Source organism: Periophthalmus magnuspinnatus, chromosome 11 (assembly GCF_009829125.3).
Source record: "Periophthalmus magnuspinnatus isolate fPerMag1 chromosome 11, fPerMag1.2.pri, whole genome shotgun sequence".
Lineage (NCBI taxonomy): Eukaryota > Metazoa > Chordata > Actinopteri > Gobiiformes > Gobiidae > Periophthalmus > Periophthalmus magnuspinnatus.
In genome coordinates, this window is record NC_047136.2 from 15,545,464 (window position 1) to 15,569,496 (window position 24,033).

The 24,033-nt window shown below is 37.0% G+C and overlaps 1 protein-coding gene across 1 annotated transcript; it reads left to right on the forward strand.

The window, feature by feature from the left end:
* The first annotated feature begins 701 nt into the window (after positions 1 to 701).
* LOC129456677 (uncharacterized) lies at positions 702 to 12,043 on the forward strand. The gene is made up of 9 exons (XM_055225488.1): positions 702 to 773; positions 862 to 930; positions 2,019 to 2,093; positions 3,092 to 3,142; positions 4,125 to 4,235; positions 4,965 to 5,075; positions 5,149 to 5,203; positions 6,179 to 6,286; positions 11,938 to 12,043. The coding sequence occupies exons 1-9, from the start codon at positions 713 to 715 to the stop codon at positions 12,041 to 12,043; spliced, it is 747 nt and encodes a 248-aa protein (XP_055081463.1). The 5' UTR covers positions 702 to 712.
* Positions 12,044 to 24,033: the final 11,990 nt, after the last annotated feature.

Sequence of the window (24,033 nt, forward strand, 5' to 3'; positions counted from 1 at the left end):
GCAGAGGGCTTATCTCTAATACATGCTGCTCAGGTGCTGGAATTGGATGCAACAATCAGCAAGAAAATTGAAATACTAACAGGCGTTGTGTGGAAAAGAAAAATACATTACATACCAAGATCCTGAATTCATAAAGATGATAATGATAAAGGTGTTACATCTTTACACGTTACTACACGTAACTAGACTACTGAGAGATTGCCTAGATATCATATTGAACAATAAATTTATTTGTTTTATTTTCTACAAAAAAAAAGTTTACAATACAGTAGGCTGCCTAGTACAATTAAAATAGAAGTAACTTAATTGCAGACTAGATAAAGACATCTGTGAACAAGTGCTTTATTTTGGCTTCACTATGGAAAAAAAAGTGATAAGAGAAGTGAGAGTTCTCTCTCTGTCTCTATCTCTCTGTCTCTTTCTCTCTCTGTGTCTCTCTCTCTTTCTCTCTCTCTCTCTCTCTTTCTTTCTCTCGCTCTGTCTCCTTCTCTATCTGTCTCTCTGTCTCTTTCTCTCTCTCTCTGTCTCTTTCTCTCTGTCTCACTCTTTCTCTCTCTGTCTCTCTCTCTGTCTCTTTCGCTCTCTCTGTCTCTCTGTCTCTCTCTCTCTCTCCCTACAACATTAACTAAGTATTTTGAGGAACAGAATGTGACCAAACTTCCTTGCTTGACAGAAGTTCATTTGAAGCTTTGCTGCAACTCTCACTGCCAAGATGTCTGGAGGTGTGGTCTATAGTGAAGTTAAATTTAATAAAAAGCATGCCAAAAACCACGGTAAGACTATTTAAATCATTTAATAAGTTGCTTCATGTGCAATATGTAAGAAATGTAGGCACCTTTTTAATTTTGTGCACCATTTTAGAGCCCAGTTCTCCAAATCAAGACGATGTAACTTACTCTGAGGTCAAAAATGCGATGCCCAAAGCCACAAGTAAGTTGAACAAAAGTGCAACTTAACCTTTATATGCCCAGATGCTACATTTACCCAACCCGTAGAAAGAAATAGACAACTATAATCTCTTTTAATTATAATAGTAAATGCAAAGTAAAGTAAAGTAAAGTCCACTGAAAATGATATAGTAATCTTTCCAGCTTTTTTGATCAATTTCTGCATGATCAAATAATGTTAAGGTGCATTGAGGTAAGCATTCAGAAATGCTAAGGTAAGCAGTTTAAACCATACACTGTATATAAGTATATATATGGACATAGCTAACCTGCTAGCCTCCACGGTCCAAATTAGAAGAGAGCATGGGCTGCGCTTCCAGCTCCATGGACTCCAATTCACAGTATTGTGCCCGTCTTACCAAGATATGAACATTAATAAGAGACAAATCAGCTGCCTTCCTTCCCCAAGGTCGCTCCTGATGGTGTTAGCAACAGGTTTGATTGACAGCATTACCTTCCACAGCTTCACTCCTCAATGATGCTTCATTTGACTGGATCCAAACATTATGGGTGAGGTCGCAGTAAACTAGTGTGACGTCACACTAGTCCACTTCTGTATACAACCTATAGTTTAAATCTACTAGGTGTGTATCTGGACAAGGCAGTCATAGTTTGTAGTTGGATCCAAATTCATGTCTCTAGCCTGTTTGTGGCAGATTTTTTCGTTTATCATTATTTATGCAGGGAGAGCCAATGAGAGCACTCAGACTGTCCTTGTTGTTCCCTGTTCATGTACAGAAAAATACAAACAAAAGACAAAACAAAAAAGTACATGGGTCCATTTAAAACATTAAAAATAGATGAAGGTATGAGTACAACTGTGAGCAGATTATTAAATTGCACTTGTAGGAGAAGTTTTGTATGTCTTTGAAATATATTCAATTTTTGGGAAGCAAAATGACTAAAAGCTTTTTTCCCCCATTTCATTGCAATAGCAATGGCATCTGGAATAATAAACTAAAGTGAAAGATAAAAAAAAAATACTCAGAACAATCTGTGTTTTGTTTGTGTAATAAGATTAACTGAACTGCATAGACAAGTTGAAAATGATGTACTTTTTGTTTTGTGCAGGCACTTGTTCACTGCAGAGCAACGATGTCACCTACTCAACGGTCACCATAGCAACGACTCCACGAGAAGCACCAGGTGAGTGCAACAACAACAACAACAACAAAAACATACAAAATATGGACATTTCAACAGCCTTATCTTATACACACTGCTGTACTAATACATGCTAATGAAGTCATCTGTAAATATCCTCAAGAAATAACAATACGACTACATAATGTGGTGCAGTCTTTTAACTTTTAGGTACTTCCTTATGTAAATAGTCTCTGTTAAGATAAATTATTTGACAATAATATAATGGCAATGCAGTAGACTTAAAAGTTATGGTGATCTATGAGGGAAATTACATGGACACAAATAGCACAAAATACAATATAAAACACATAAATTGCAAAAAAAATAAAAATGTGATGTTAAATTTATTACCTGACCCTATCTCCATCTTATTTTACTTGTACATACAAATATATTACATTGCCATTTTAGCTCCTTTTTTGTTAAAGTCCATTTATTTTCAATTTATTTGCACTTTGAGCTATTGTGCCCAGCTTACCTTCATTGTAGATCAGTTTTTTTTAAGTCTAATTGTCACGTTTTACTTAGGACCCAAAAGCAGCACACAACAGGTCAGTAGTTAAACAGTTTATTATCCGGGCTAGTAATCAGGTAAATGTGGTTAAGTATCAGGCTGGGGGTGGGGGTAGGCAGGTAGACACATTGGAGGCAGCTTCCAAAAATAACGACAGAGGCACCTGGACACAGAAAAAAGCTATTGTAGTAACCAAATGCTGAAAAAAGTCAATGTGTCTTGTGGCGCCAAACACATCTACTAAATGGGAAAGTGTTAACAATGAAGTGATGAGGAGTGCATGAAAAACCAGGCTCTTATACTGTGCAGACAATGATAGAAATTGTATCCAGGCATCTCAGCTGTCAGATCAGATAAGCCAACGCCCAGGAGGGAGGAGAGACAGCACAGAACGGAGGGGAGAAAAACATCACTGGCAGAACAGGAAACCAACATAGGTTATGTTGTTAAAGGCATGAATGTTCACAGGTTTGTCTTTTTGCAGGGACAAGTTCGCACAGAAATGAAGAAGTCACTTACTCGGAAGTCCAAAGAGGTGAGAAGCGCTTCTGACAAAATAGGCTGAATTTAGCATCAGTTTGTCTTCCACATGTTGAGAAAATAGACTCAAAAACAGATAGTGGACTGAGAGTAAAGAAGAACTCTCACTACTAGTGAGAGTAAAAATAAACTAAAATAATACTAAAAATATTTTTAATTACTTCCACATTACCAGTCCAATGTTTGGACACACACACACAAATTATTTCACTTTGTTTTTTTCTTTGATACATAACTGTGATAAACCATGAATTATTTCCAACTAGTTATTGTGAAAAATGTTTAAAGGACCTATATTACGCTATTGTCTAATCTATGTTTTAATATTGTTTCCTCATCAAAAACAGACCTGGAGTTGTGTTTTGTTTCATTCACACATGTTTAACACATAAACCCTGCATATTTAGACTGACTGCTTCTCTCAAGCGGAAAACAATCTGTTCCACCTTGTGATGTCATGTGGTAAAACATTAACTGCTCCACTGTGTTTTAAAACTTCATACACCTTCACTAGAAACATTTGGGTAATTTCAGCCCTGGAATTGCCCATCTCTACAGAACAAAAGGCAAAAGGAGCTGTGAACTTGACAACTACCAGTTCATGAAATCACAAGGTGGAATAGAGCATTTTGATCTAAGATGTAGACAGACTAATAATAAAGGGTTACTCAAATATGTGAATGAAACAAAACACAACTATGTTTTTGAAGAGGTTGAGAGTGGATTAATTTAATGTAATATAGGACCTTTAATGTGCAAGTGCTCTATGTGTAGAATGTTTCAGACAGACAGGTTATTTAGTTCCGCTTTTAATTCATATCTGATTGTGTATTGAGCATTGTACTATTCAAGCCACACACTTATCTTATGCTTAGCACATCTGTAAGAAGAGGTCACATTTCCTTTTTATTGTTCCTTTTTCATATTTAAATATACTTTAATGTGAGCCATTTTTAATATGTTTTCTTCTCTTACAGGTCCCCAACACAAAACACCTTCACAGGGAATTTCAAATGTGACCAAAGGAGTAGTTATAGGAATACTCACTGCTGTGCTTGTGCTCACTGTCATTGCAGTAGTGATTGGTGGTAAGTTTCATTTAACTATTGTGGTGTGTGGTAGTTTAAAGTGAGTATCGGCTTTCATATTTTTATAACGTTTTGTTTGTTTCATGGGATACTGGTGAGTGGTATCCCATGAAACTTTTACATTGGTCAAGTGGCAGTTTGAGAAAAAAATTGAAAACTAAAAGTTGCCAATAACAAGAATCTCTTGGCCTTTGTCAACTTATGAGCAAAGAATGCAATTTTCTCAGTTTAACATACAGTTTAAAAAGGTGCTGTTATACATTTTTATTTATGGAATAATAACTAATATGCATAAATGATACAAGCTTTGGCCCTTATTTACAGTGCAGTTGAGAGTGCAGGAAAGAAGTCGAATAAAAACGTAACCAAATTTGTCAAAATAAGGAAAACTGGGAAAGAGATTTAGCAAAATAACATGAATTATGTTAACTATGTTTTACTGATATGAGTAGATTTTCCTGTCATATTATTATTATTAACAACAACAACAATAATAATAATTGTATTAATTTTTTTATGCATTAGTCTTATTTACTATATAGTCTAGGTATTTTGCCCTTTTACTATTTTTCCTGTAGGTCCAGACACGGTTTATCAAGTCAGTTTAATCTCAGTTGGGTATGGCCAGTTTAGTCCTGGTTTTGTTACAGTTATCTTTTTATTACAGAGTTTAAAATAAAATATTTATACTCATTTTATTTTATTGCATAAATCTCTTTCTTTAATCAGTACACATGAAAGAAAGTAAAGAAGCACTTGCCACATCCCCAAACACGACAGAGCTCGCAACTAGTACTGCAACTACTACTGCAACTACTAAAAGTACTACTACCACCTCAAGTACTGGTCAAATCAAAACAAATAAATAAATAAATATAAAGTTAATACTGATTATTTAAGTCTGTCCCCATAGGTTCATGCCCAATGAAACTCCACTGTGACACTGACTGGGAGCTAAATGGAACAAAGTGCTATTATTTCTCCTCAAATAAATTATCATGGAGCCACAGCAAGAAGAAATGTGTAAATATGAGCGGACACCTGGTGAAGATAGACAGCAGAGAAGAGCAGGTACTGTATGGTAGATTTGGCCTTTGTTAAAATATAAATGTTTTGACCTGGTTTATGGTTAATATGTCTGTAATTACTGGGTTTATTCATCTGAAACAAATATTGGCTCCAATTTGAACATTATAGATATCATAAAGTTATGTGATCATATCGAGCAAGAATAACAGGTCACATTTGTGGTTTGTGTTTGGAGATTTCTGTTCTGTGCATCTGCCATCGAGAACAAGAATTCAACCTATTGTTAAGACTCATTTTGACACTAAACACATTTATCACTTACTCCAAAGTCTGGAGAGGCGAGAAGCTCTTCTGACAAAATAGTTTGAATTTAGCATCAGTTTGTCTTCCACATTTGACAAAATGGACTTGAGATGTTTGCATAAGTCCTCAAAAATGGACAGAGTGGATTGCAAATAAAATAGTGATGAAAGTGTCAGAGAGAAACAAGGAAGTCTCTCCAGAGTTAAACACAAGTTAAAGGTAGAAAAAAACTTCATTTTAAACACTTATAAGGCCAAAGTTTGGACACAATTTTTCTTCTTTATTTTTGTGAATATTCAGTCAATATAACTACAAATTAGTTTAATTTTATTTTAGATTCTGAAAAATATCCACCCTTTGCTTTGATCGCTGCTTTTGACTCTTGACATTCCTTGATCCTTAAAGTGAAAAACATTTCAGACGACTTTATTATAAAGATCATTGAGAGAAGGCCAAAGGTTTGCAGCTCTGTCAACAAAGCAAAGGGCGGCTACTTTTAGCAATTTTTATGTAAAATATATTAATAAAGAGTTATTTTACTTTTTTTTTAAACCTTTTGTTAAGTTGAGACTAAACAGTCATTTTTTGTTTTAGATGTTTTTGTCTGATAGATTAAAAAGAAAAATGAGAGAGGATGATGATAAGTTCTGGATTGGACTGACAGACTCTGAAACAGAAGATGTGTGGAAGTGGACCGACGGCTCATCACTGGACCCAAAGTAAAGTTTAACCACTAAAAATACTTTACAGTTGAAATTATTTAGAGTTAAAGAAATGTACAATGGACAAAGTGTGAATATGCCTCTGTGAATGTGCCTTAACTGTCCCTTTTGTTTCTTTGGTTTAGTTTAACGTTTTGGTTTAAAACAAAACAAAACTCTGAACCGGACAATTGGACAGGACATAACAAAGAAAATCTGAATGGAGAAGACTGTGTGCGGATGGGAGAGAAAGCAGATGGCTTTGAGACAAAATGCTGGTTTGACCAAGACTGCAACTCATCACAGCATTACATCTGTGAAAAGAACACAGCATCATCTCCAAACTGTATAAAATGAAGGAACTTGTAAAATATAAGTACATTGTGTACAACATGTACAAATATCACTCTTAACATTTTATTCTTTTTGTCTTTTTAGTGCAAACTATGTTAATTTACAGCTTACACCAACTTTCTCATTTACTCCTCCAGGCACCGTCCACTTTGGGAGCTTGTCTGTGGCTGTGGGTGGAGTTTAGGTGTTTAGTCCCACTTTAATATTTCCTGTATGTTATTGTGGTAACTGGGGTTCAAGATAAACTTGTTAGTATTATGTGTTGTAAAAAGGTTTGTATATATAGAGTATATGTGTAAAAGATTTTGGATGTGGATTCCTCTTAATCAAAAAAAATAAAAATAAAAATAACACTATAACTACTAATGGCCCCATTTTTTCCTCTTAACCCATTACAGTAAACTGATAGACTAGGAAGGGAGGGGGGGTAGGTTGGTCTGGGTGAGTCCAGATGCAGGTGGGGATGGTTGAGTCTTTTTCGCAGTTAAAAGTTAAATAGAAGTATTGTTTTTAGTAATATCATTTTCATGTCATACTGCAGGAACATTCCAAGCACTCCAGTGTCACCATGGAGACAAGCAGACCTCCACCATAAGTTACACTGTGGCCGTTTAACATCTTCTGTTGCAGTACTAGTGTAATGATGACTGTACTATGCAATAGTTTGAATGCTTGCTAGCAATCACTACAGGATGTCAGGTCAAGACAATAATGAAATATGTTCAGGTGAGTTTGAAGAATGAGGTAATGGTAGAACTTTTACACTTGAAGAAAGGTAAAACTACTGTCATACTGACACAGATCAAATGCATTTACACAATGACATTTGATAAGAATATTTTCTTGTCAACATGAAAACACATACATTTCCATCACAATGTTTTCTTCTTTCACGGTTTGAAAATCAGAACCTCCACCAAGTACCAGTTTTAGAGATTACACAATACATTGAAAGGGACAATGTCAGAGGATGCAAGATTTAAGTGTATTTTTAAACCATCTGTGAATAAAATGAGGAAGTGTTACACATGTACTTTTAAGTAATAAGATTTCTGAATCATTTTTAACTATAAATCAGTGAACCTCACCCACTGGCTGTTCTGTTCTGGATCTGTGAGGAGTAAAGATGTCTCAAAATCAACAACCTGCGTATGTCAATGTTCCAGCAACAGCCACTTGACACAGTGGTAAGACTGTAGTTTTTTTTAAATTATTTTACCCATTACACTGGCAATACTTCTACTATATCTGTAGCACTTTGGTTGTAATAGGTTTCTAAAACACATTAATTAACTTATCTTAAGTATCTTATTTCTAAATGGAAAATTGAAGTTTTGTTTCATTTTTATAAGCAATAATGGAAATAATGACAAAGAAAATCATCGATCTAATGTTTCCCTCCTGATATTATGATGAGCTGTTTCATCTGAATATGAAAGATTCAAATGTTTGTTTGTTTTTGTTGAATATTATATTATTATAACTGTTTTTATTGGTCTAGTTCTATAACATCACATTCTCTGGAACTACAGTTGTACATAAGCATTTGGGCAATATCTTGGCACCAGCATCTTTGTGATGGAGCGGGCCAGTTTGGTGTTTCCTGATCACATAGTATCTGAGACATGGGCCACAGAGAGGGCTGGTGCACCAAGGGAACTTTGTTGAAGATATTGGAACAGGGTCATTGTAAAACTGAATGGGTGGATTTGGGTGGTTGTGGCAAGGTTGTGTGTATGTGTGGTCTAAACAATACAAAAAAACAATATTAGAATTTCAATATAAAGTATGAAATATATATGTATAAGTCCACAATTGTTTACATTAATAATAAAATAATATAAACAAATGTATCTGCACTGTTAATTGGTCTATTGTATATATCTGCAAACACAGGGGATAATGGTATGTTAAACTGGTCTTTGGCGCCCTCTATGGGATTATTGGTGTAACTGCAATCCAGCCTTAATTGGTATCGGGTCACACTCAGCTATTATAATGCAAGATGGAGATAAGACAGACCAAGTAACACTTTAGAAATATGGACCAGGGTTAATTTAGCTTATAAACGGCACACATAAAGGACAAAGGATTTCAACTATTCACAGTAACAAACCTATAAATTATAACACACTTATTACGCATGGCTAATTAACCTTCTGAGACCTGGCGTCCTCATAAGTGGACAACACATTTTGGGTTGTCTAGGCCACAATGCAAACTTTTAGAAGAAGAAGAACAGCATACAAGAACAGCAACAATGTAAATATATTCAATTTAGAAATTTTTTAACAGTTTAGAATGTTTAGAATTTTTTTGATCTATTTTCTCCTGCTCCTGTCAGCAGATCTTCACATGAGACACATTGTTCCAAGAGGCACAATTGTTGTTTCTCATTTTGTTTTTACATTTAGGACAAATGTTGCTATGTTCACGGTCTTTATAAATAGGTTTTGCAAATCATTATTCAAATGTTTTATCAAAATAATTAAAATGTCCACATATGAGGACATTCGATTTATCACTTTTCTCAGAAACTACATAATGTAAAAAGATAATTCTTTGTTTTTACACTCATCAGGTCCCAATCAGCCTAAATAACAAAGAAAAATTAATAAAGCATGTCATGAAAGTGCTCTGGTCTTAGGAGGGTAAGGGATGCTGAACAGAATAGATGCACTCATATACACAGACATAACATAGAAGCACAGGACACTAACACACTTCCAGCAATAACATAGCAGGGTGGCAGCATGGAAACCAACCACCATTTAAATCACACTCATTTTCCCTCAAATCATAAGTTTTAATTTCCCCCACTTCTCTAGATTAGTCTTTATTTTCCGGAGGAGAGGCTCCATATTCAATCGCATTATTTCTTCTAGGAATACAAAGTATACCTTAATGTTACATTCCTGATGGCAACCATCTACCAACCATCAAGTTAAATGCAGTGACAAACATAGAGTAGCATGACAAAGAAAAAGGCATGCCCTCACACATATTCCAATTTATCTTATAGCCCGACATTTGGAATAGTTGGAATAAGAGTCAACACATCTAATTAGAGCCGGTAGAGAACGCACCACGTTGGTTAACACCACCACAATGTCACCTGCATAAAGGAACAACTTATGTTCTCTGCCACCCACTGTTACACCTTTAATTCTTGAATCTGCAAATTGTGCACCAATGTTTCTAGAAATATTGTAAAAAATAACAGGGATAAGATACATCCCTCCCTCATTCCTCTGGAGAGATGAAAAAAATCTGATACTAGCCCATTTGTCAGAATTGCAGCCTTTGGAAAGGAACATATGGTCTTCACCCACTTACAAAATGCCTGCCCAAAACCAAACCTAGAAAGGACTGTCATAATAAAACCCCATTCCACCCAGTCGAAGGCCTTTTGTGCATAACATGAACAAGTCGTCTCATGTTGTCTCCAGAACATCTGTTCTTACTGAAGCCCAATATATCAATATATGTTTTTGTAACAATACTTTTTATAATACTATTGGAAAACCATTCATGCCTGGTGAGTTTCCACATTTCATAGAGGAGATTGCTGCCCTAATCTTCCCTGTTACAGGTGCATCCAACCTTTTTTTGGTCACTAGTAAATGTTGGCAACGCTAGCTCTGAGAAAAATGTGTGAATGTCAGTCTCATTAAGAATGCCAGATGATGTATATAAATCCTGCTCATGTTATGTGAAATCTTCAATTATTTCTGATAAATAATTGACATGACATGATCCTCCTTTTTAATCATTGATATGCTGATGAGACTCTCTCGTTGCTTTAATTGTCTTGCCAATTGGAAATAATGCACATTCAGCTCCTCTGTTCTAAATCATGATGTTGAAATTTCATTTTACAGATTATCTGATAATTATCATTTAAATTTATTTTTGCTAGATTTTTCTCCAATTAATGTATTTTCATCTCCAACTTTTTTCTTTATCCAAGTTTTCCTTTTTAATTTTTGTGGCATGTGCAATTATCATGCCCCTTAAATCCGCTTTGGATGCTTATCACACTGTAGTAAGTTTGCCAGTGGAGCCCACATTAATTTTAAATCTTCTCTTCACTAAATGATTTGTTTTGCAGTAGCATAGTGTTAAACCTCCAAAGACTCATCCTTGACTTATCAACATTCAGGTTAACAGGCAGCTCTACTGTAGTATGGTCACTGATGAGTATTGTCCCAATCTCACAACTGATATCAAAAAGAAATCTATCCTGAAATATGTTTTATGACAATGGGAATCAAAAGTATACTCTTCCTCACAAGGATTAACTAGCTTCTATATCCACTAAACCCACGTCCTCTGCAAGTGTATGTATTGTCCCTCTGTCCCTAGGTGAAGACTGACCACTTGGCTTACTTTTATCAATAATCCGGCCATTACCTAATTGAAATCCCTGTCAAAACCACCCGACCCTCCCTGTTTCCTATTACACTATTAATAAAAATGAAATAAATCTGGGTTCTCTCGATTAGGAGTATATCATGACACCATTTCACTTACTCGAATATGAGCTATGCAGTACTGTCCCCACCCAATCCCTTTTCAATTTCTGTGCCTCTTCATCCCCTGCCATTTGAGATTCCTGGATGAATGCTTTATCTGTGTCCTTTGTTTTTACATCTGACAGTCCCTTCCAGACCCTTTTTAAGACCAGCAATATGGACATTATTCCTCCTGGTTCAGTTCTTCAAATCCTCCACTCATGACCACAGCGCCTCAACTCTCTTGTCACACTGATCCAACTTGTTCTTAATGTGCTTGTTATCATCTTCCAGGTCCGATATGTGCCACTCCGCCTCTCCCATCCAGATTTGATTGCTCTCCACTGAATCCTTAAGGTATTTGCTTGCCTTTAAATTGCGACCACATTAGCCCCACATGTGTTAGGATAGAAGTCATCGTCTTTATCTCCTCAGACAATGCAACACTTGTAGACTTTCCACTCTCGTCCAGTATAGGGCCGTCTTCTTCAGTCGCAGGCAGTGTGACATCAGTATCGGCATTAGCCTTGTCTACAGGTGGTGACATTCCTGCGGCGCTAGTTTGCTTTTTAGTAGTTAGCCTCGTGGTAGCTGCTCTTTTGAAAAGCTATTAGGCACAGACTGCAACTGACAGCTATGTCATACGATTTCTTTATTGTCAATCACGATGAGGCCTTGCAGCTCACATAATTAATATAACATGTTTAAGTGAAAATATTGCATACCACATACAGAAACAGAGATAATGACAATACAGTGTGCATGACACACTGTACATGACACTGTTTTTTTTTTTGGCAGGTTCCGGGCTTCTCTGTATCCCTGTCCTGAAACGCCACAGGAGCAGGAGATGCTCGCAGGAGTCAACAGCTGCATCGAGGACCTCCAGATGGAGGATTTGGCATAATAAACAAACTATATACAAACAAACATCAACATAACAGATCCAGGACAAAAGGAATAAAATAAAAGGATTTGTGCACATCTGTACATCAGCATTAAACTTAGGCTTTAGACTTAAATTAGACTCAGTTGCCTATTGTATATATCACAACAAGGTGGTTTTAAGATTAAACACGGTTTGGTTCCAGAGATGAATAGTTTTCTCTTTCGCATTATGCGTGTGCTGTGGACAATTCTAAATCAGCAATATCAATAAATGACAATACCCACTGGCGGTGAGATAAAGAATGAGGGGGTTTCCATCTAAGTGCAACCATTTTTTTCGCAGCTGTTAGGCCAGACAGAAAAACCTTTTCTTGCTCTTTGTGCGAGCCAGGCAGACATGTCATTAAGAATCAAAACCACAGGTGAGCAGGGAATATTACAAGTAAAAGAGACAGGCTGTTGCTTATCACCTTCCAAAAGTTAAAAACACCTGGGCATTCCCATATCATGTGGAAATAGGTCCCTAATGAGTTTGTATGACATAATGTACAATTTAGGTCCGTTCTGCACTGCATGTTGAAAAGTCTGCGGGGTGTCATATACGTTCTGTGAATAAACTTCAAATGTATTTGCTGATGATCCAGGTTCTTAGATGAGCGAAGTGCAGAGTCCCGAATTGCTTCCCAGCTAAAATCCAGAGGAAGATTATGAATATCATTCCTCCATCCAAGATCCAGTTGTAAGGGCACGTATGTCTTTTCTAGAATATGACTATAAAGTTTAGAAATGACACCCTTTGAAACACTACCATCTACAAATTTGAGCAAAGGATGAACCTGGAGTGATGTCTGCTGTGATACCCCTTATGTTTTCATAGCTGTTCTCAACTGGAGGTAAAAAAGAAGAAAGAAGAATGCTCCAAATTAAACTGAATGCATGGATCTTATCTGTTCATTCAGTTTATCACCAATAATATGACCAAAAGAATGTATACCTCTGTCATACTAATGTTTACACTGAGATTGTTTCACAGAGCATTTTTTAATGAGTATACCTTCATTGTTACAGATGGGGAATACGACTTATATTCAATTGCAACACCACATACTTTTTCTGCAGAACACCAGACCGCAATGCTGTCAGATAGAAAAGTGTCAAACTGCACACGACATTTATTCAGGGAAATATTAGCAAATAATATTTCAGTCAAGCCCAATGGGTGTGTCAAGATTTCTCCAATGGTCGCCAGGCCACAGCCATGAAACTGTCAAACCAGGCAACTAAAGGCTGTAGTATAAAGGCCCAGTGATAAAGTTTAAAATTGGGATGTAAAAATCCTCCTGCCACTCTATTATGTTGAACCGTGGATAATTTAAGGTGAGATCGTTTACCATTCCAAGTAAAATTTGTAATAGCTCTTTGCAGCCTGTCCCAGTAATGAGATGGTGGCGGCAGTGGAATCATGAAACTAAGAAAATTTATACGAGGCAGCAAATTAATTTTAATTGTTGAAACACGTGGTCGAACAGAGTTTGGCAAAGAAGACCACCTCTCCAGATCGACTAAAATTTTGGACCACCTTCATAATTTGTTCTAACAATAGAGCCTAAGGATAAAGATATCTCAATCCCAAGATATTTAAACTGCTGAACAACAGGGACTCCTGCAGGTTAAGTGGAATTTCTCATAGAATCATTAAGTGGCAAAAAAGTTGATTTATCCCAGTTTATTCTGTAACTTGAGATATTACTAAAGAGGGTAAATACTGAAAGCAAATTTGGAATTGATTGGGCGCTCCCTACATACAAAAGAACATCATCTGCATACATAGAAATGTAATATTTTGTGCCATTAAGTTCAATTGGAGTAATGTTATCAGATAAACGAATAGTCTGACCCAGAGACTCCAGTGAGAGTGCAAACAGAAGACTTAAAGGACAACCCTGCGTGGAGCCCCTGGCAATAGCAAAAGGTGAGGAACATATTCTGGCAGTGAATACCATCGGTGAAGGCTTATTATATGACACCTGTACCATATGTATAAGATCAGCACCCAAACCAAAAGACTGTAATAAAGACCACAGGTACTGCCATTCCAGCCGGTCAAAAGCCTTCATGGCGTCGAGTGAAAAAACACCCAAGGGCAGTTGAGCAGTTGTTCCGTCGTGTATAATATGTAGAAACCACCTTAGGTTATTCAAAGCAGTTCTGGACTTAATAAAGCCTGTCAGTTAACTAAGTTAGTCATAAAAGGCTGAAGTCTGCGAGCAAAATATTTTGGCAAAAATCTTTATATTGGTTTTAAGAAGAGAGAGGAGCCTGTAGCTGGAGCATTCTTGAGGATCCTTATCTTTTTTAAGCAAAAATGAAACCAATGCAGTATTAACATTTCTCAAATAAGATCCAGCCTTTAAGGTGGCTTGAACCATATCCAACATTAAAGACCCAATTTTGTCCCAAAAAGTTGTATAAAACTCAGGGGGTATCCCAACGAGGCCTGGAGATTTACCTTTGCGCATATCTGAAACAGCATCTTTAAGCTCACTCAAAGTAATTGGGCATTCAAATGAAAAATGAATATACAAATTTATAAGAAGAAACATCAAAACATAGTCCAAAGAGCATAAAAGTCAGTTAAACACTCACCACCACCGCACGTACATCATAGTGACATTATTTATCTTCATTGTGGTTCACAGAGCTCGCAAGAAAAGCCCTGGCCCGCTTGGGCTCTGTGAAAGACTTCTTAACCCCATTCACCTCAAAGGACAAAACTGCAGGGAATGCCATGCCAACCGAATATATTCCACCTGATGACATTAGTGCAGACCGAGTTGAAGGCTCTCCTGGCGAGTCGTACAGAAGGTGGCATGTCCGGCACGATGCGGAGAAGACAGTCCTCATGATGCAGATCGCCCATATATCTTGCAATGGGTAATATCGTGGTTACGTCCCTGGAGTGGTGGAACTTGATAATGACGAGGCACGGACGACCGTCTGCTGCGGGGGCACCAAATCCTTGGTGCACCCAGTAGGCAAGGCAAGGCAATTTTACCTGTATAGCACAATTTGTACACAAAGTAATTCAAAGTGCTTTACAGAATAAGAAGGACATTAAGATCACACAAATAAAAACATAAATAATCACAAATAATCATCATAAAATTAACATTAAAACAGAAGAGTGCAGAATAAAAACCTTTAAGTCATATGCACCACTAAACAGAACTGTTTTGAGCCTGGATTTAAACATTGTCAAAGTAGAGCCCTGTCTCACATCTTCAGGAAGACTGTTCCAGGTTTTAGCTGCATAAAACTGAAACTCCAATTCCCCATGTTTAGTCCTGACTCTGGGCACTTTGGACCTAGGCCATGGAGAGACTTATACACAAGCAGAGCTGCTTTAAAGTCTATTCTTTGAGCTACAGGAAGCCAGTGCAGAGACCTGAGTACAGGACTGAAGTGCTCGTACTTCCTGGTTCTAGTCAGGACCCGAGCAGCAGTGTTCTGGATGTACTGCAGTTGTCTTAACGCACGTTTGGCGAGGCCAGTGAGCAGGCCGTTATAGTAGTCTAACCTACTGGAGACAATTGCATGGATAAGTCTCTCTAAGTCTGGCTTTGACAGTATACTTTTGATTTTTGCAATGTTTTTATGTGGTAAAATGCTGCAGATGTTACTGATTTGATGTGGCTAAAGTGTGATGTGTTAAAGTTCAAGTCTGAGTCCATTATTACCCCTAGATTTCTAGCCTGATTTGAAGGTTTTAGAGACAGTCAATCAAGATCTCGGAAGCGGGCAGCTGCAGGACTGTGGGGATGGACTTTTCAAAAAATGTAATAGGGTTTGCCCCTTCCGCAACCTCCTTCAGGTTTAACCGGCAAATATTATCCTGTCTCGAACGGCTTTCAAGATCCATAACTTTGGCCGCCAACTCTGCATTGGATTTGTCCAGCTCATCCACTCTCCCTCTCAGCGGCATCACGTCGTCCTCCAGCGCTGATATGTGCACCTCCGCCTCGGCAACTTCAAATAGAGTCACAAGAAGCAGCAATTTCATCAATACATTTAATAATGTTGTCAATTTTGCCATCTAGTGACTGTTCCAACTTAGAGATAGACTTATTCATGGCAGCCTGAGTACAAGTTGCTTCTGCTGCAATCGTGTCTGAGATGTGCTTTAGCAAGGCCTCAGTGGAAAGTTCACCCATGGTACTGGCGGAGCTGGCGTCGTCAGAAACAACATCCTCTGTAGACTCACAAGATGGTTCAGCCCGTGTTTGTTTTGTACTTTTAGGCATTGTGCAAGTTGCGTTAATATTCTGTGCCAAAAAAGATGTAAATGAATGTAGCACAACCATGATTCCAGAAGACAGGCAGGAGAGAACGAAAACTCAACCTATCACGCTAACGCATCTTGACAGACCCCAATTAACTTTTATTTGTGCAACATCAAAGTGGGCTTGGTTTAGCACTATTTTATTTCATTCTTTAATTTTTTTTTCTTATACTTATTTTTCATATAAATGGCCTTGTTCGTTATTTACCTAAATGAGAGGGTTATGAAACTTAAATTAGCATAAAGCTTTTATTTATTTATTTATTTGTATTTTAAGCAACACAATACAATTTTTGTTTCATACAAAAGTCACACTCAATAGAATGTGACTGTAATTTTTGGAAGTCTCAGTGAGGAGGGGATGTGTTGTTTTCACTTGGCTCTGAACGTTCAGCAGGGGTATGCATCCTTAAAAATAAGTTTGACGGTAAAATACTAAACACTGATTCAGATCAGGCAGGCATTACTTTATTCTTGTGTTGGAAAAGAAAATATTACATATATTAGTGTCAATATATTCTATTTTAGCTTCCCAAATATCCTGTAGCATCATTGTTCTGGGAGGGAATTATATTGATTTTCATAATCAGTTAGAAAGATGGCCTCCTAAAATGACTGATTCATCTGGTAATCCCATAAAATATTAATTGAAAAAACAGACCTACAGATGCTTGAAGAGAAAATCACCCTACACTGCAGTCATTCACATGGAGTAACAAAACACAGAGTAGACATAGAATCTGCTGTAGATTACTGTCTCATCTCAGAAAGTTTGAGAAGTACATCAATTTTACATTCAATTTCAATTTATTTCTGTAAAGCCCAAAATCACGAAAGCTGTTGCCTCTTAGGAGTGAACATAAATGATTTAACCAACAGAAAGTTAGAAAATCAACAATGAAACAAACAGTTAATAACAGTTAATAACAGACAAGCAGATTTTAACCAAACAGAAAACAAGAAACTGTCTCAGAACATCCCCTGTCCTTAGACACTTCTTCTCTGCAAGAAAATACAAAAAAAAACAAAAAAAAAAACATTGGGAAACAGAGAAACCTCAAGGAGTTGCAGAGTGAAAGAGAGATCCACTCCCATGGCTGGGCAGGCTGCAGACCTGTCCAGGACTAATGCGCACCAATTTGCAACTAGAGTTCTAGTCTGTAGGGCCAGAGCCCACGCAAAAGTAAGGGACAGAGCTCATCCAGAATAGGGTAGAGGTCATCCAGCCAGGTATTGGGTGATCCAGCCAGGTGAGGGAAGGGGAGGATCAGGGTCCATGGACCAGGATGAGGGCATAGGAGAGTCATCTAGGGTCCAATCGTCACCGGGTGGTCAGCAGCCAGGTATCTGAAACAGCTGAGTGGGACAGGGATCAACATGTGAATAGCAATGAACAGGCTACAGGTGAACTGAATAGTGAATGTTGTTGACAGGAAAAGTTGAAGGAAACAGAAGATAGTGCTCAAGTTACCATACTTCCCCCAGCATAGTTGCTCCTTAGGTGGCTCAGGGTTTTTTATTTGTGCTCCTAACTGGCCATAAGCTAATTCAAAGAGGAACGTTTTAAGCCCGGTCTTAGATGTAGAGACTGTGGGGACCTCTTTAACATGGGCAGGGAGCTGGTTCCATAACACAGGTGCTTGGTAGCTGAAAAATACATCAACTGAAATACTTATACTTACTACTTATTGGATCATAAACCTGTAACTTTGTCTATCTCACCAGCAGATGGCACCTCTAAAATGTCATATTGGAAATTAAACAATAAAGTTTATACTTTATTGTTTAATTTCCAATAAAAAAAAAAGCGGGCATCCTCTAGTATTATAGATCTGATAAATGTCTGCTGGAACAAAGCTAAAGAACAAAATGCATACAATTGGGAGCTATTAAAGTATAAGACCTGGCTGAAAAAAAAAATACAATGATGTAATATCGGAAATTACAAGACTGCTTTCTAAATCAGTAGATGACCTCAGTGAAATGGAAAAGAATGAACTCAACCAACTGCAGCATATGTTAAACGAGATATATAAATATAAAGCTCAGGGGAAGTATGTGTGATCAAAACTTTGACGACTTGAGGAAGGAGAGCAGAACTTTGCCTTTTTTATTCTTGAAAATCAACCAGTAAAATACAATTCAGAGTTTAACAATAAATGGTGCCATTTGTGATAACAAGAGGACAATAACTAAGTACTCTCAATTTAACAGTCAATTATATGCTTCGTCTTTCAGCCAATCGATGGCTACAGAGTTCTTTAATTAATTTACAAAAGTCAACATGATCTCTGAAGCAAAATTTTGTGATGAACCTTTTTCCTTACAGGAAGTTGAAAATGCAATTAAATCTTTAAAACTCAATAAATCTCCAGGAAATGATGGTCTAAAAGCCAAATTCTACAAGCAACTCTCATCCCACTTGGCTCCTTTTTTGTTAAAATTTTTTGTTGAGTCGATAAGCAAAAGATCACTACCTCCAATACTGAGCCAAGGTCTAAAAACACAAATTCTGAAGGGCAAGAAGGATCCTTTGCTGTTAGATAACTGGTGTCCGATTTCTCACCTTGCATGCAGACTCACAACAGTTCATCCAGAAATAATCTTATACACAGTGCTATATTAATACATGCAAATGAAGCAATATGTGAATATCCTCAAGAAATAATAATACAAATGAATAATGTGATGCAGTCTTTTGACTCAAGTACTTCCTTAAGTGAATAATTTATCTTAACAGAAATAGACTATTTCACTAATGTTAGATACAGAGCACAAAGTCTGCACCAAGTTACAAAAGTATAATGGTGATGAGGTAGACTTAAAAATTATGGTGATCTATGAGGGAAATTACATGGACACATATAGCACAATATACAATATAAAACATGTAAATTACAAAAATAAAAAAGTCATAAATTTGATTCAGAATGGTAATAGTTACTCATGTGATTATTTAGTACCTGAACGATGGTCGATGATCGACCTCCAACCTTTTTTAAAAGACAGATTACCATTTGCAAATGCACACAGGGACAAAGACTTTAATTTTTGGAGACATGTTCTGTGGTCTAATGAGACTAAAATTGAACTTCAGCCAAGAAGTTAAAGCTTGGGCACAAATGGGTCTTCCAAAGGGTCAATGACCAGAAGCATACAGCCAAACTGTTTACAAAGTGGCTTAACAAAGTCAATGTTTTGGAGTGGCCATGACAAAGGTCTGATCTCAGTCCTACTGAAAATGTATGGTCAGACCTGAAAAGGCATGTGTGAGCAAGGCAGCCTACAAGCATGGCTCAGTTACACCAGTTCTGTCAGGAGGAATGGGCAAAAATTCCTGCCATATTGTGAGAAGCTTGTGGAAGGATATCCACAACATTTGGCTCAAGTTATAAAGTTTAAAGGCAATGGAACCAAATACTAATGAAATCTATTTAAACTTTGAATAAAGTACTGGTAATGAAAAACTGTCTAAAAAATTCTTCTCACATTATTCTGTTATTTATCAAATAGAAATAATTTTGATAATCCTAATTGACCTAATTTTAAACTTAAACGAGAACTATTTGGGTAATTTCAACCGCGGAATTGCCCATCTCTACTGAACAAAAGTTAAAAGGAGCTGTTAACTTGACAAGTACCAGTTCATGAAATCATAAAGTGGAATAGAGAATTTTGATCTAAGATGTAGACAGACTAATAAAGGTTTACTCAAACATGTGTGAATGAAACAAAACACAGGTCTGTTTTTGAAGAGATAACATTCTAACATGGCTTAATTTGGTGTAATATAGGACCTTTAATATGCAAGTGCTCTATGTGTAGAATGTTTCAGGCAGACAGCATGGTTATTTAGTTTAGTTTTTAGCTAATATTTGATTGTGCATTGAGCATTGTACTATTCAAGTCAGTGACTAAGTATCTATATGCTATCTTTAAACTTGCACTTATCTCATATTTATCGCATATGCAAGAAGAGGTCACATATCCTCTTTTATGGTTCCTTTTTCATATTAAAATATATTATAATTTTGGACCATTCTTAATTTATTTTATTTCTCACAGGTCCCCAACACAAAACGCCCTCACAGTTTAATTTCAAATATTACCGAACAAGTAGTTAAAGGAATTCTCATTGTTGTGCTTGTGCTCGCTGTCATTGCAATGGTAATCAGTGGTAATTTCATATAACTATTGCATGCCAAAAAGGCGTTACTCCGAATAATGAAGGGCGATATCTGTTTTGCCCTGTCTGTTAGCAGAACCTCTCAGTATCCTTTAAGTAAATCTAACTGACCTAAAGGGTACTGACAGAAGGGATGGCAATAATATTATCAACCATGTACTGTACTTCCTCATTAAGCAACTTCAGTTTCTTGGGGTGTACATGATAGAAGCGCTGTTTAATAGGGTTTTCTCCACTAACGTCAATATCATGTTTTAACTCATCTCTGTGTGAGGGAGTATTACTGAACAAGCAAAGAGCTAACTGTACTCATTTAGACACCTCCGAATGCAGTAAAGAGCGTTCCAAATTCTCCAAAAAAACATATTTTTATGATGATCCATCACCAGTGCCTCATCAGGGTCCAGTGGCTCCTCCACATCCAGCTCTGCTATACTGAGCATGAACATATTCATCCTTCACAAGGTCACGAGAGACATATGGCTTTAAGAGAATGACATGACAAAGTTGTGTTTTAGATCCACGTTCTGGAGTAGAAATCAAATAATTAAGTTTACACAGTATGATGATCATACAGTTTCTTTATCTTACCCTGAACACCAGCCAACTTAGTCACTTTCTGAGCTTTATACAGTCTGGCACTCCAAATACAGAACTAGAGTCAATGCACAAACTACACTTTTAGTTGTAATACTACGCAGTGAATATGCAGCTGTATACCATGTGCTCGGACACATCATAGTCAACAAATACATGGCACCGGACTTGGCTGGTGGCAGTGGACCAACACAGTCAATCAAATGCTCATGCCCAATAACTGGAATAGGACTAAGAGATACTGGATTCAATATCTGTTTTGGTTTACTTGTCAACTGGCATGTGTGATAATAAGGATACACATTCCTTTTCCCTTAACACCAAGGTGACCACGCTGATCATGCAAAATCTGTAATACAACATTACGGAACTTACAGGCACCAAAACCTGGAACACAGGGTCAACGCTCTCAAAAATCTAGCCGAGGTGTCCACAGTTAGAAGCAACAACATCTTCCTTGCACTCAGCTTTTAACTCTTTTGACCGAGCACTTAAGACATCAGGGGAACTGCACATCATTTTCATCAGGCTTATTAGACACAACAGAAATACTGATGACCTGAGCCGGTGTAGGAACGTCAGCCCAGGACCGACTACCTGCGATGTCATTACCCAAGATCATACTGTCACCATTTAATGGCGATGCTGGACGCACACCTATGGATACTTCACTCTGGAAAAAGTCACAGTGCAGCATCATTTTATGTCATGGAACATTCAAAACATTAAGGTCCATCCCCACAATAGGAATGGTAGAGCCAACAGAGGTTTCATCAGAAAAACGGTAAAGCGGAAGATACGATGAATTAAAAATACAAGTAGTGATAAAGGGCGATCGCAATCCTTCAACATTGTGCTGGAGATAAATGTTTACGGCCCATTGTAACTTTGCAGGGGGTGGTAGAGAGCAATTTTTAAAGATGCAAGTTTAATTCACAAGTCATTTTGTTCAGCTCATCAAAATACATGAACGCTACATTGGAATCTATCTAATGGTGTTTGCAAAAGTTACAGAATTTTTCATGCTTTCAAAATGGCTTCTTCGTTAAGACCTCATGACCACATGCTGGGAATTAAGTAAATTATTTAACAACTTTTGATCCCAGATATGTCCGGATGACGCTGCCTCAGTTTGGAGTCCATCAGAAAAAAATCCTTAGGAAACGTTTGTTAAAATATGAGTGCTAGATTTTGGACATCTGTATAGTTTGATTTAAAATGACCGCCTTCTCATCAGTGTTAGGGTGTGGTCTCCGTAGAATTTTTTGGTCAGGGTTACATAAAGAGTGTGTGTAGCAAATTTCATTAGTCTATGCCAAACAAAAATGTTCTGCCCCATTACAAGTGTACAGGGGCGCCAGAGAGCTATTTTTAAAGGTAGATGTTTAAGCTGCAAATCATTATGTTCAATTACAATACACAAACACCACAAGGAATCTGAAAACTTTTGGAATTTTTTTTTTTAACTTTCAAAATGGCCACTTATAAACTCGTGACCACACCCTGAGACTTAGACAAATTCTTTTAACAGCTTTTCATCCCAGATATGTCCCGATGTTGCTACCTCAGTTTGAAGTCAGCTGGATAAAAACCCAAGTTTGTAAAAGTACATGGTCTAGATTTCGGCCATCTGCATATTTTGATTCAAAATGATCGCATTGGGGATAGAGTGTGGTCCCCATAAATTTTTTTGCTCAGAGTTACATAAAAAAATGAGTGTACCAAATTTTATTAGATTACAACAAGCTTTTTTTTTTCACACTGATTTTTTGAAGCATGGCTATGCAAATGTGGATGTAGGGTGTGGTGTTTATTGGCATATTAAATTTTTTTGTTCAGGATAATATAAAGGGTCTGAGTACCAAATTTTATTTGTATACAACAAACTAAATTCTTCTGCCCCATTTTAACTTTACAGGGGGCGTGGAGAGCCACTTTTAAAAGATACAAGTTTAATTCACATATCGTTATGTCCAGATCATCAAAACACACAAACGCTACGTTTGGTTCGTCCAGATCCAACAATTTTTGCAAAAGTTACAGGGATTTTTAAGCTTTCATTTTAACAGCTGTTCACCCCAGATATGTTCTGTCCTATGATGCTGCCTCAGTTTGAAGCCCATCAAGTCCCTCCTATCTCGTAGTATATTGTAATTTTACAGAGGGCGCCACTGAGCCCTCCTCCAAATTACATTTTTGGTGACAATATGTAAATTAAATTTTGGTTTGATCTCCAATTTTGTGCCAATTTCGAGCATTTTTTCTTTCTTTCTGGACCAATTTACTTGGCAGAAAAGAATAATAATAATCTTTTTTTTTTTTTTTTCCAATGATAAACATTTGAATAATGGGACTTTGTCACATTGTTCCCCATTATGAAGAGCCTCTCTGTAAATTCTTTCACAAGTCCATGACAAATAGATTTTTTAAAATTATGTTTTTTAAATAAAATTTGAAGGGGGCGCTATAGAGCCATCCTAAAAGATATCGGAGAAATTATATTTTAGAAATATAATATAATTTCCTGACATGACCTATTTTTGATACTAAGTTTCATTTGTCTACGATGACATTTTTCTGAGCCGGCCTCCCACTGGTGCAATGTAAACCGATTTTTGAGGTGGCACTACTGAGTTGTCTTTCAAACTTTTTCTCAAGGTCTTCAATTAGACGTCACTGAACTCTATTTTTCAATACCACTTAAATGTCTATATTGTCTTGATTTTGGGATTTTCCTCAAAATTTTACAAATACAATAGGGCTCTCGGGCCCTAATAAGTCAACTGCACCAGTGACACACACGCCGATCGCTCCCCACAAGAGAAACATAACCCTCGGTAATGAACAGCAGAAAAGACTTCAACTCAGGCGTAACCTCTGCAGTAAC